Source organism: Lontra canadensis, unplaced genomic scaffold, assembly GCF_010015895.1.
Source record: "Lontra canadensis isolate GAN:19392208 unplaced genomic scaffold, GSC_riverotter_1.0 scaffold32, whole genome shotgun sequence".
Lineage (NCBI taxonomy): Eukaryota > Metazoa > Chordata > Mammalia > Carnivora > Mustelidae > Lontra > Lontra canadensis.
The window spans coordinates 19770533-19784436 of NW_022631026.1; the positions used below are offsets into that span (position 1 = coordinate 19770533).

General features: G+C 43.9%; 1 protein-coding gene across 3 annotated transcripts in view; it reads right to left on the minus strand.

Annotated features, from left to right (window-relative positions):
- Nucleotides 1-9130, minus strand: part of ASXL2 (ASXL transcriptional regulator 2) — a 143767-nt gene extending 134637 nt beyond the window's left edge. For 2 of the 3 annotated variants that reach the window (XM_032866984.1, XM_032866981.1), the window contains exon 1: nt 8680-9130. In XM_032866984.1, coding sequence (XP_032722875.1) covers nt 8680-8736 — 57 coding nt within the window. In that variant the 5' untranslated portion in view covers nt 8737-9130. The remainder of the gene's footprint in view (nt 1-8679) is intronic. The other variant, XM_032866983.1, reaches the window with a different exon arrangement.
- Between the last annotated feature and the right edge of the window lie 4774 nt (nt 9131-13904).

Sequence of the window (13904 nt, forward strand, 5' to 3'; positions counted from 1 at the left end):
GGGCACCTGGGTGGCTCAGTGGGTTAAGCCTCTGCCTTCGGCTCAGGTCATGATCTCAGGGTCCTGGGATCGAGCCCCGCATCGGGTTCTCTGCTCGGCAGTGAGCCTGCTTCCCCCTCTCTCTGCCTGCCTCTCTGTCTACTTGTGCTCTCTCTCTCTCTCTGTCAAATAAATAAATAAATAAAATCTTTTATAAAAAAAAAAAAAAAAGAAACATGTAAACCTTTAGGCCCCTCTTGCCTTTAGGGGCATCTGTGTGGCTTAGCTTATACAGCTACTCTTCTTACTCTAGCTTACACAGCGATTGATTCTTTTTCCGAGGGTCATGAGTTCAAGCCCCACACTGGGCATGGAGCCTACTTAAAAAAAAAAAACAAAGACTGTCTTCCATCAGCACAGTCTTACTAAAATATAAACTAAATTCCCCTTATTTGTTCAGAGTAAAACATATTTTATTTAAGGAAGATATGCCTTTGAAACTAAACATTTTTTAAAATTTACAGGGGTGCCTGGGTGGCTTAGTCATTAAGCATCTGCCTTCGGCTCAGGTCATGATCCCAGAGTCCTGGGATAGAGTTGCACGTCAGACTCTGATTATCAGGAAACCTACTTCTTCTCCCTTTCCCTATGCCTGCCCCTCTGCCTACTTGTGTGAGGATGCTCTCTCTCACTCTAATAAATACATAAAATCTTTAAAAAAAAAAAATTCAGAGGGCACCTGGGTGGCTCAATCATTAAGCATCTGCCTTCAGCTCAGATTATGATCCCAGGGTCCTAGGATAGAGCCCTGCGCCCCTGAGTCGGACTCCCTGCTCAGCGGGAAGCCTGCTTCTCCCTCTCCGACCCCCCTTCTGTTCCTTCTCCGCTCTGTCAAATAAATAAATCTTAAAAAAAAAAAAAATTCAGAATTCGGTTCCTTACACTAGCCACATTTCAAGTTCTCCAAGGCCACATACGACTGGCAGCTACTGTGTCGCACAATAGAGAACACAGAACATTTCTACTAAGTTCTATTGAATAAAAGAAATGTATATCAAAGTGGCAAAGAGTTAAGATTGAGAAAGTCCTTGGAAAAGAGAAAAGTAGGAAAAAAACAGTAACCTTCAAAATTTTAGAGGGGAATATAAATTGGCACAAACTCAAAGTTTACAAACTCTTTAACTATTCCATTCACACAAATGCACGTGCACATGCACACATACAATGTACATGCATACATACATATCTGCCCACTTGTAGACACTGAAGTATTAAAGGAAAAAAACCTATAAATGGCCTATATGTCAAAAAAAAATCAAGGACTGGGACGCCTGGGTGGCTCAGTGGGTTAAAGCCTCTGCCTTCGGCTCAGGTCATGATCCCAGGGTCCTGGGATCAAGCCCCGCGTCGGGCTCTCTGCTCAGCAGGGAGCCTGCGTCCCTTCCTCTCTCTCTGCCTGCCTCTCTGCCTACTTGTGATCTCTGTCAAATAAATAAAATCTTTAAAAAAAAAAAATCAAGGACTGATTTTTTTTTTTTAAGATTTTATTAATTTGACAGAGACACAACAAGAGAGGGAACACAAGCAGGGGGACTAGGAAAGGGAAAGCAGGCTTCCCGCTGACCAGGGAGCCCAATGTGGAGCTCGAGGGGCTCTATTCCAAGATGCTGGGATCATGACCTGAGCTGAAGGCAGAGCCTTAAAGACTGAGCCACCCAGATGCCTAAGGACTGATTTTTTAATGATGGTACATCTAAAAACAATGGAATATTAAGAAAACATTAAAGAGGGGCGCCTGGGTGGCTCAGTGGGTTAGGCCGCTGCCTTCGGCTCAGGTCATGATCTCAGGGTCCTGGGATCGAGTCCCGCATCGGGATCTCTGCTCAGCAGGGAGCCTGCTTCCCTTTCTCTCTCTCTGCCTGCCTCTCTGCCTACTTGTGATCTCTGTCAAATAAATAAATAAAATCTTAAAAAAAAAAAAAATTAAAGAGGGGCGCCTGGGTGGCTCAGTGGGTTAAAGCCTCTGCCTTCAGCTCAGGTCATGATCTCAGGGTCCTGGGATGGAGCCCCGCATCAGGCTCTCTGCTCAGCAGGGAGCCTGCTTCCCTCTCTCTCTCTCTCTCTGCCTACTTGTGATCTCTGTCTGTCCAATAAATAAATAAATAATCTTAAAAAAAAAAAGAAAACATTAAAGAGAATGAGGCAGATATGTAAATCATACCATTAAAACCCATGATGTCAGTCAAGCTGCTGCCTTAAGTTCAGGTCCTGGGATCAAGCCCCATAGTGGGCTCTCTGCTCAGCAGGGAGCCTGCTTCTCCCTCTCCCTCTCCCTGCCACTCCCCCTGCTTGTGCTCTCTCTGTGTCAAATAAAGAAATTAAAAAAAAAAAAAGCACCCATTGATAGTCATAACCAAAAACAAGTTTCGGAACTGTACATAAAATATTAATAGGTATACATATTTATGTCTATCGCCATATTCAGGGTTAAAGTCCAGAAAGCTATATTTGAACTCTCAACCATACTTAATTACAGTATGGTCACTCTATTTTCAATATTTCAGTATGCAGACTTTTACTCAATCCCATTTTAATTATAGTGACTCAGCAAAGATTAACTCTTTACAATCTTCTGTTTGATGAATGAGCCTATACAATTTCGATAGAAACTCAAGCAATTAATACTGCTGTTTTTAAGTCATATTTAAAGAGTTCTGGGGTGCCTGGGTGGCTCAGTCATTAAGTGTCTGCCTTTGGCTCAGGTCATGACCCCGGGTTCCTGGAATCGAGTCCCACATGGGGCTTCCTGCTGGGGGTGGGGGGAAGTGTGCTTCCCCCTCTCCCACTGTGTTCCCTCTCTCACTGTCTCTGTCAAGTAAATAAATAAAATCTTGGGGCGCCTGAGTGGCTCAGTGGGTTAAAGCCTCTGCCTTCAGCTCAGGTCATGATCTCAGGGTCCTGGGATGGAGCCCCGCATCAGGCTCTCTGCTCAGCAGGGAGCCTGCTTCCCTCTCTCTCTCTCTCTCTGCCTGCTTCTCTGCCTGCTTGTGATTTCTGTCAAATAAATAAATAAAATCTTAAAGAATAAAATAAATAAAATCTTTAAAAAAATAAAATAGGGGGGGCGCCTGGGTGGCTCAGTGGGTTAAGCCTCTGCCTTCGGCTCAGGTCATGATCCCAGGGTCCTGGGATGGAGCCCTGAGTTGGGGGTCTCTGCTCAGCAGGAAGCCTGCTTCCTCCTCCTCTCTCTCTCTGCCTGCCTCTCTGCCTACTTGTGATCTCTCTCTGTCAAATAAATAAATAAAATCTTTTTTATAAATAAATAAATAAATAAATAAACAAACAGGGGCACTTCGGTGGCTCAGTGGTTTAAGCCTCTGTCTTAGGCTCAGGTCATGATCTCAGGATCCTGGGATCAATTCCCACATTGGGCTCTGGGTTCAGCAGGGAGCCTGCTTCCCCCTATCTCTCTGCCTGCTTCTCTGCCTACTTGTGATCTCTCTCTTTCCATCAAATAGATAAATAAAATCTTTTTTTAAAAAAATACAATAAAATAAAGAGTTCTAAAATTTAGGATTTTAGGGGCGCCTGGGTGGCTCAGTGGGTTAAAGCCTCTGCCTTCAGCTCAGGTCATGATCCCAGGGTTCTGGGATCGAGCCCCGCATCGGGTTCTCTGCTTGGCAGGGAGCCTGCTTCCTCCTCTCTCTCTGCCTGCTTCTCTGCCTACTTGTGATCTCTGTCTGTCAAATAAATAAATAAAATCTTAAAAAAAAAAAATTTAGGATTTTAAGTTTAGTATATCCAATAACCTTTAATTTGTTTTTAAGATTTTACTTATTTCTTCATTAGAGAGAGTGAAAAGAGTGAGCAAGCACACAAGCAGCGGGAAGAGGGAGAGGGAGAAGCAAACTCCCCACTGAGCAAGGAACCTCACACAGGGCTTGATCCCAGGACCCTGGGATCATAACCTGAGCCGAAGACAGACGCTTCACTGACTGAACCACCCAGGCGCCCCCACACAGCTTTTATAGTGAAAACACAATGCCTTTCACAAACAGCAAAACCGCACAGCCTTTTAAGAGAAAAAAAATCTGTAGAGGAGGAAATAGCAAGGAATTCTGCAAATGTGATGCTATTCTCTCAGCTCCTGACAGAATTCTGGGAGATGCACAGAAATTTTTCTTTTTTTAAGATTTTATTTATTTGACAGAGAGACAGTGAGAGAGGGAACACAAGCAGGCAGAGTGGGAGAGGGAGAAGCAGGCTTCCCACTGAGCAGGGAGCCCCATGTGGGGCTGGATCCGACCCACGCCGAAGGCAGACACTTAAGGACTGAGCCACCCAGGCTCCCTCGTATTTATAACTTTTAAGAAAAAATTACAATAAAGATCACGGGTCCTGAAAATTTCTATGACTTTTATTTTTTCTAAAGCATATTTTGTTTAGATGTTTTCCTAAACACCTTTCTATTCATTATATATATATATATATTTTTTTTTTTTTTTTAAAGATTTATTTATTTATTTATTTGACAGACAGAGATCACAAGTAGGCAGAGAGGCAGGCAGGGAGAGAGAGGAGGAAGCAGGCTCCCTGCTTAGCAGAGAGCCCGAGACAGGGCTTGATCCCAGGACCCTGAGATCATGACCAGAGCCGAAGGCAGAGGCTTTAACCCACTGAGCCACCCAGGTGCCCCTTATTATATATTTTTATCATTATTATTTGGTTCTTTTTAGAGAAAGAGCACGTGCCCACTTGAGCGCACAACTGAGGCGGAGGGAAAGCGAGAGAGAGAATCAAGCAGGCTCCATGACTTAGTGGGAGTCTCTCACACGGCTTGATCTCACTAAACCCTGAGATCATAACCTGAGTGAAATCATGAGTCAGATGCTTTAACCCACTTAGCCACCCAGGCGCCCCCACTGTATTTCCAGTCATTTTCTGTACTTCCTACACAAAGTAATTAACCTCTGATTATTCCTCTGACAGAAATTTTTTAATTAAAAAAATTTTTTTTATTTAATTGACAGAGAGAGAGAGAGAGCACAACAGGAGGAGTGGGAGAGGGAGAAACAGGGTCCCCACTGATCAGATGCGGGACTGGATCCCAGGATGCTGGGCAGCCGTTTGAGCCACCCAGGTGTCCCCAACAGAAATTTTCTATCTTCCATCTTATTCCCCGTAGTTAAATAACTCTAGGTAAATGACAAAAATAAAAATCTATGTACACTCAAAATAATATTAATCACTAAGGAAACTCTATAGATAGCATCCCCCCCCAAAAAAAGCCACCTTTTCTTAAATCGAAAAACCACATGCTAAAGATCTACAAGACAGATTGCTGTGCTCCTCACCTCTAACACCCATACTTCACTCCTCATACTCTGATCACCTTATTCCCCAGATATCCAAAGGTACTCCTAAGTGTGTAACTCTATGGTCTGTCACTCTGTCCCCTCCACTTAACAATCACAATAAACCTGTCCTTTTAGGACAATGCTTCCCTAGTTGTGGTGCATAACAAGGGAAAAGTCAAAAGAGAAAATGGGATCAACAGGATTGTACTATTTCAAAAGCTCTGCTTTATAAAAACAGCTAAATTACTCAGGGATATCATTAAATATTTAGACGATACAAGGGTTTTGGTTTTTGTTTCGCTTTGTTTTGTTTAAAGAATGAGCATAACTGTGTGTGCACACAGTTCTGTGTAATGGTCCTCAAGATCTCTGGCTTACTACAAATTTTTCTATTCAAACTGTACCAAACTCTATACTATAGATCCAAATCATTTCATCACCATCACTCACCCTTCAAATTTAAAACATGTGTGGCTGTTAACTGAATGTCTGAGTAATGCTTTTTATAACTAGTGTATTTATATAGGGCAAATACAAGATTAGTCGGGAGATGGTCCAATGTGGTGAATGACATTCAAGTTCTGTGGAATCTCAACTCTATTATCCCTCTCTCTGGTGTCCCTAGTTACTGGAACCAGTTTACACACTTTATTTAATCAGCCTCTTGGCATAATTTTACTATCTAACAGTAATTATGAATCTTATTATCTTGTTTTTTCAGACTGTTCATAATAACCTTACATCAATAGGTAGCTCTCACACATCCACACACTACCTTCCACCATACATGGATATATTCATATATAATTAATTGTATTTATCTGTTGCTATATTATTGGTCAGAAATATAACCCCATTTTAACAGTGCTCCCAAAACAAGACAGCTCTACAATGCATGTACCAAGAACACAATGAAATAGATATTGCTTGTTTTCATAAATAACTTTATTCTTTCCTTGCTGAAACTGTTCCTAGAACATTTGACCTTAATGCTTATGAAATAAGTTTCTTAAGATATACTTCTCCTAGTCCTCTTAATCTTATAAATATATGCAGCATTTCTTAATTTAGGTCAAAGTTACTTCCGTTTGCCAAATCACTGATTTTCTGATCTCATTATTTTGAAATATTAAAGATTTACTTTAATATTTATTTATATTTTAATAAAATTATATATTTAAATTTATATAAATTAAATTATATATTTAATTTTAATTTAATATTTATATTTATTCCCTCTACATTTACTTCTAAATAGGACTTCCTACAAATGGAAATCTTTTGAATACAGGGGTTTAGTTTAATTCCTCTCTTTACAGATGATAAACCAAAACGAGTAGGGTGATTTTTTATATTTTGGCTACTAGGGAAAGCAAAGTTTTAGTGTCAGCATTCTCTTTCTAAAATTTATTTTTACTAAGATTGAGACCTTACACTTGCCAGAACCAAATAATAATACCAAGCCCCTAATATACTGATCCCTTCAAGAACTCACTCAGTACTCTACTTAATAAACGAGCCTTTCCATCTTTTAGATACTATTTTTCCGCATAGCTAGCTAGGCATGAAATGTTTATTATGAATGAACAAATATGTTAATTATAGGAAAATCTAATCAGCAAATGCAAATTTTTCCTACTTGTCACCATCTCCTAATGATTAGACTATTTTATCCAAAGAGATCATAATTCAAAAGTACTCTTAAGATTCTAGAGACTTAATTCACATAATTAGGGTTGTGGTTGGCCTACCTATAATTAAAATCTGCTATCTTTTTAATAAAAAGAAAAAGTCTTGAGGTACTCATCAAGTAGAAGAGGGTTTAACAGTCTTCTATGAAGGAGCAATTTCCTCACCTCCAAAAAAAATTATTTCTAGAGTTTATCTTTCAGAAGGAAACTATCAGCACAGTCACAATTATGAAGAGAGACTGTTAAGTGAAAACACTCAATAAATAAAACGTGCTTTTATTAATTCACTAACTTTTCACATTTCCAACTAAAACAAATACAAGCTTAAGACTCATCAATCCCCTATCACATCAAATTTACAAAACAAATGAACAGGGTTTACAAAAATGCACAAGTTTGAATAAACAGCAGGATCCAAATGTGGGGAAATAAATTAAAAAGACTGGATAGTAATATAACAAAACATTAACAGATATAGCTGAGGGGTGAAATAAGTGATTTCTTATTTTCTTCTTTACACGTTCCTATAATTTTCCAAATTTTCCCACAGTTTACATTTATTACTTTCATAATCAGAAAAAAAAAAAACCCTCATTTAAAAAAACAGGCCGTACATCATATAAAAACGGTTCATTCAGGAAGGTTCTCCATATTATACAAGTAAAACTGACATGATTCACCATTAAAGATAATATCTCCACACTTTCTCAGTTTTCAACACTAACATGCTGCTGTTTTATGTCCTATTACTTTTCTACTGCATCGCCTAATGTTTCATTTCTACATACATTCACGCTTTTCATTTTTTACATACAACACAATAAAAGTCTCACTGATCACTTAAATCCTACCTCTAAACCCCGTTATGAAAAATTAGGGGAAAAAAATAGATGCCTTTACCTACTAATTACAACTTCGTGAACCCACCACCATCACTTTAACTACGGAAAAGTCAAGGCCGGGTAAACTACACGTCCCACCATGCACTGCTGCCTCGTTCAGAGTAGGTCTCTACGGAAACTGAAAAAAAAAAAAAAAAAAAAAAAAAATTCTACAAGTCCCACCTGTTACTTCGTTTCTAAACACCTCCTGCACTTTCAGCTTCAACAGCAAACAAAAACAAGAGCCTCGTGACCTCACGTTGGATCTGGGAGCCCAGACGAGCAGGGGACCCGGGGTCAGGCGGCATGTCTGCTATAGCGGGTAAATTCTACCAAGATCCAGCGCTCCTCTCTTCTTTCCGGGGCTGGGTGCACGCACAAGCCTTCTCCTATCTGCATCCAATGGGGGCTCTTCAGCCGCACAAGGGAGAAGAACCGGTTACTGTGCAAGCACAACAGACTTCCCCATGCCGGGGCGGGAGCTACCACAGAGTGGAGGTGAGAGCGACGTGACCCCGAAAGGCAGCTTCAAAACACCAAGGGGACTCGTTGCAGACGCATGGAGAAGCCACAGCCCCGCGGCGACCCTCTTCCGCTGGGCGCCTCCATTCCCACAGGGATCACAACCCCGAGACTAACCGCCGCCCTCTCCGCGCGGTTTTGTGCCCCTTCAGCCGGGTCGCTGGGCCAATGACCTCCCTTCCCCTGCGACCGGCAGGCGGCGAGGAAACAAAATTCTCCCGGGCTTCCCCTTCGCTCCCTCCCCCTTACCGTCTTGGCGGCCTCCGCCCAGGTCCTGCCCTTCTTCCTACGGCCCTTTTCCCTCATGTCGGGTCTTGAACTGACTGGGAGGCTCCCGTGTCCGGGCTCCGGCCGCCCTCCCTGCCTGCTCTGCCCTGCGATGCTTTTCCCGCGGTGCCGGGAAAGGTGGGAGAAAGGGGAAGTCAGGCCGGAGGAGCACCCAAGCAGAGGAAGCGGCGGGGTGGTGCGCGGGGGGGCGGGGAGGGTCTATGGGGCGGCCGGTCCTCCTGCTGCCGTTGCCACTGCTACCGCCGCTGCCATATTGGGTCCTTACTGTACAGGCAGCCGCTACGGTCACGTGACCGCTCCCGCGCGGCCGTCACTACTGTACGCAGCCGGCCGCGCGAACGTGCGCGCGCGCGCCCCCGCCTCCCGCGCTGGCCTGCAGAGCTAACGAGCCGGCGGTCCGCGGCGTCTCCTCACTCCCCCGCCCTTCCGCTCGCCGCCTATCCTTTGGAGCATGCGCGGGAGGGAGGTCCGACGCTGCTGTGCGTCGGCCCTTCTGCGCTCACGCCTACAGTGAAAATCTGCCTGCGGAAGCGGAACTTGATCCATCCCGGAAGGCTTAGGGAGTGTATTCTGACCGCGTGCTGGACGCCGCGGTGGGTTTAGAACATTGGCAGAGCCGGACTTTTACCTCAAAGGACGATCTTCCTGGCTGTCATTTTCAATAAGCCTCCTACTTGTGTTTTTTTCTTTGCCCATGTTCATTTTTACAAAGGTTATCTTTTTGACGATTTGCAACAGTTCTCGTCTGCTTACTACCCCCTTTCGATAGATGAGAGATGAGTTTGAGTGACATACGAAGCTCATCTGTCCAGGATGCGGACAAACAATCAGTTCACCAGCTCGGATCCCTTTTTCCAGCTCCAACAATGTCTCTCAAACTTAGATGATTCCCCACCCCCACCCCCGCTTTTTTTTAAAGGCCACAAGTAACATCCAGGCTTTTTCAAGTGAAGAGTCTCATCAAGGACCCGAATGGTGTCTTTTTTGTCTGTGTGACCTCAGTCACTGGCACAATGCCTACAAATATCAGGAAACGAATAAATATTTGCTTAACGATTCATCTAGGTCTGTGGTCGGAAATAATTATTTGTAGTGTCCATAGCATCCTCCTGAAGAATCCCGAATGTGGCATCTTCCTTCATGTTATCCATGTTTTTATACTTTGCAAAGTAAAACGAATGTGTGTACTAACACCTCCTGTTCTCCAAAATACATCTGCTTCCAGAAATTGTTTCCGGTCTAGTTTAGTAAAAGGCGAAAGATGTATGCGATCTGAAGAGAAACCAGAGTAAATCTAGCCTCTACTATATTTTAAAATAGGACTGAGAGGCTGCCTCTTGGAAGGAAAGAATGGTGAGAGCAATCGTTAACTTGGAGTCCATGGTTCGGTGTCAGAAGTTCATGGACCCCCTAAAACTCTGAACAATATTTTGTGTGTAATTGTGCATTTTTGAAAAGAGGATTCAGGGGCTCCTGGCTAGCTCCGTTGGTAGAGTGTGTGACTCTTTATCTTGGCTCTGACTTCTCGCCCTACATTGGTCATGGAGTCTACTTTTTATTTCTATTTTTTTAATATTTATTTATTTGAGACTGTGAGATCAGAAATACAAGCAGGGAGATTGGGAGAGGGAGAAGCAGACTTCCTGCTGAGCAGGGAGCCCGATGAGGGACTCCAATCCATACCCTGGGATCATGACCCCATCCCAAGGGAGATGCCCAATGACTGAGCCACTCAGGTGCCCCTGGAGCCTACTTTAAATAAATAAATTAGGGGCTCCTGGGTGGCTCAGTTGGTTAAGCAACTGCCTTCAGCTCAGGTTATGATCCTGGAGTACTGGATCAAGTCCTTGCCTGCTTAGCAAGTAGCCTGCTAGACCCTCCCCTTCTCCTGCTGTCTCTCTCTCTCAAATAAATAAATAAAATATTAAAAAAAAAAAAACAATCTCGGGACACCTACGTGGCTCAGTCTTTAAGCGTCTGCCTTCAGCTCAGGGCATGATCCCCTTGTCCTGGGATCGAGCCCCACGTTGGGCTCCCTGCTCCGCAGAGAGCCTGCTTCTCCCTCTCCCTCTGCACACTGCTCTGCCTACTCGTACTGTCTCTCTGTGAAATAAATATATTTTTAAAAAAACTGGGGGCTGGGGCGCCTGGGTGGCTCAGTGGATTAAGCCTCTGCCTTTGGCTCAGGTCATGATCCCAGGGTCCTGGGATCAAGCCCCACATCAGGCTCTTTGCTCAGCGGGGAGCATGCCTCCTCCTCTCTCTCTGCCTGTCTCTCCACCTACTTGTGATCTGTCAAATAAATAAATAAAATTGAAAAAAAAAAAAGACTTTAAAAAAATAAATAAATAAAATTAAAAAATAAAAAAACTGGGGGGGCGCCTGGGTGGCTCAGTGGGTTAAGCCTCTGTCTTGGGCTCAGGTCATGGTCTCAGGGTCCTGAGATCCAGCCCTGCATGGGCATCGGGCTCTCTGCTCAGCAGGGAGCCTGCTTCCTCCTCTCAGCCTGTCTCTCTGCCTACTTGTGATCTCTCTCTCTGTCAAATAAATAAATACAATCTTTAAAAAAAAAAATTCTTTTTTTCAAAGGGGGCTGTAATACCAAAAAAAAAAAAAGTCTTATTTTATTTTATTTATTTGTCAGAAAGAGACACAGTGAGAGAGGGAACACAAGCAGGGGAAGTGAGAGAGGGAGAAGCAGGCTTCCCACCAAGCAGGGAGCCTGATGGGGGGCTCAGTCCCAGGACTGTGGGATCATGACCCAAGCCAAAGGCAGACACTTAAGGATTGAGCCACCCACGTGCCCCAAAAAACCCAAAACAGTCTTATTGGGAGTTTGAGAGGCCATCTAGATATGTGCTTATAGTTCTCCTTCTGGTACTGATTAAACAGCTCCATAACAGTAATTGAGATGGGTATATTTTCACAAATCCTTTTAGGAACTCATAGCATTATCCATAGCACTCAAGATACGTACCATCTCCCTCTAAACCGTAAGTCTAGGGGCACCTGGCTGGCTCAGTCAGTAGAGCAATAGAACATGCAACTCTTGGGATTGTGAGTTTGAGCCTTACCTCAGATGTAGCAATTACTCAAAAATAAAGTCTTTGGGGACACCTGGGTGGCTCAGGCAATTAAATGTCTGCTTTTTGCTCAGGTCATGATCCCAGGGTCCTGGGATTGAGTCCCATACTGGGCTTTTTTTTTTTTTTAAAGATTTTATTTATTTATTTGACAGATAGAGATCACAAGTAGGCAGAGAGGCAGGCAGAGAGAGAGAGAGGAGGAAGCAGGCTCCCTGCCGAGCAGAGAGCCCGATATGGGGCTCGATCCCAAGACCCTGGGATCATGACCTGAGCCGAAGGCAGAGGCTTTAACCCACTGAGCCACCCAGGCGCCCCCCATACTGGGCTTTTTGAAAAGCAGGGAGCCTGCTTCTCCCTCTGCCTGCTGTTCCCACTGCTTGTCTTCTATCTCTCTTTCTCCAACAAATAAATGAAGTCTTTATTAAATAAATAGACAAATAAATAAAATCTTTATAAATAAATAAAGCAAGTAAGTAAGTCTTTGGGGTTGGGATGCCTGGGTGGCCCAGTTGAGTTGAGCATCTGACTTCAGCTTGGGTCATGAGCCCAAAGTCCCAGGATCAAGCCCGGCATTGGGCTCCCTACTCAGCAGAAGTCTGCTTCTCCCTCTGCCACTCACCCCACTTGCACTCTCTCTCTAATAAATAAATAAAATCTTTAAAAAAAAAAACCTTTGGGGCACCTGGGAGGCTCAGTTGGTTAAGCACCGGACCCTTGATCTCAGCTCAGGTCTTGATCTCAGGGTTGTGAGTTCAAGCCCTACATTGGGTTCCACACTGGACATGGAGCCTGCCTAAAAAATAATAATAATTCTGGGGTGCCTGGGTGGCTCAGTGGGTTAAAGCCTCTGCCTTCAGCTCAGGTCGTGATCCCAGGGTCCTGGGATCCAGCCCCGCGTCGGGCTCTCTGCTCGGCAGGGAGCCTGCTTCCCCCTCTCTCTGCCCACCTCTCTGCCTACTGGTGATCTCTGTCTGTCAAATAAAATCTTTAAAAAAATAATAATAATAATTCTGGGGCGCCTGGGTGGCTCAAATGGTTAGGCACCTCCCTTCAGCTCAGGTCATGATCTCAGGGTCCTGGGATCAAGCCCTGCATTGAGCTCTCTGCTCAGCAGGGAGCCTGCTTCCCCCCCTCTCTCTGCCTGCTTCTCTGCCTACTTATGATCTCTCTCTGTCAAATAAATAAATAAAATCTTTATTTTTAAATTTTTTTATTAAATTTTTTTAAATTTTTATTTATTTATTTGACAGAGAGAGACAGCAAGAGAGGGAACACAAACTGGGGGAGGGGGAGGGGGAGAACCAGGCTTCCTGCTGAGCAGGGAGCCTGATGTGGCAGGGAGCCTGACGTGGGGCTCCATCCCAGGACCCTGGGATCATGATCTGAGCCGAAGGCAGACACTTAAAGACTGAGCCACCCAGGCTCCCCTAGCACAGACAGTTTAACAAATAACAATCTTTCTGACACATGAACACAGAATACCTTCTCATTTATCTGTGTCTTTTTCAGTCCTTTTTTTTTTTTTAAGATTTTATTTATTTATTTGACAGAGAGATCACAAGTAGGCAGAGAGGCAGAGAGAGGGGGGGAAGCCTACTGTCCACTGAGCAGAGAACCCGATGTGGAGCTCGATCCCACGACCCTGAGATCATGACCTGAGCCAAAGGCAGAGGCTTAACCCACTGAGCCACCCAGGTGCCCCTTCTTAAGTCTTTTTCATTAAAGTCTTATAGTTTTCAGTGTTCAGATCTTTCACCTCATTGGTTAGATTTATTTCCAAGTATCTTATTCTTTTTGATGCTATTATGAGTGGTATTGTTTTCTTTTTTTTTTTTTTTAAGATTTATTTATTTGACAGAGATCACAAGTAGGCAGAGAGGCAGGCAGAGAGAGGGGAAGGGAAACAGGCTCCCTGCTGAGCAGAGAGCCCGATGCGGGACTCGATCCCAGGACCCTGAGATCATGACCTGAGCCAAAGGCAGAGGCTTAAACCCACTGAGCCACCCAGGCTCCCGAGTGGTATTGTTTTCTTAATTTCCCTTTCAGATAGGTCATTATTGCTATGTAGAAACACAACTGATGGGGCACCTGGGTGGCTCA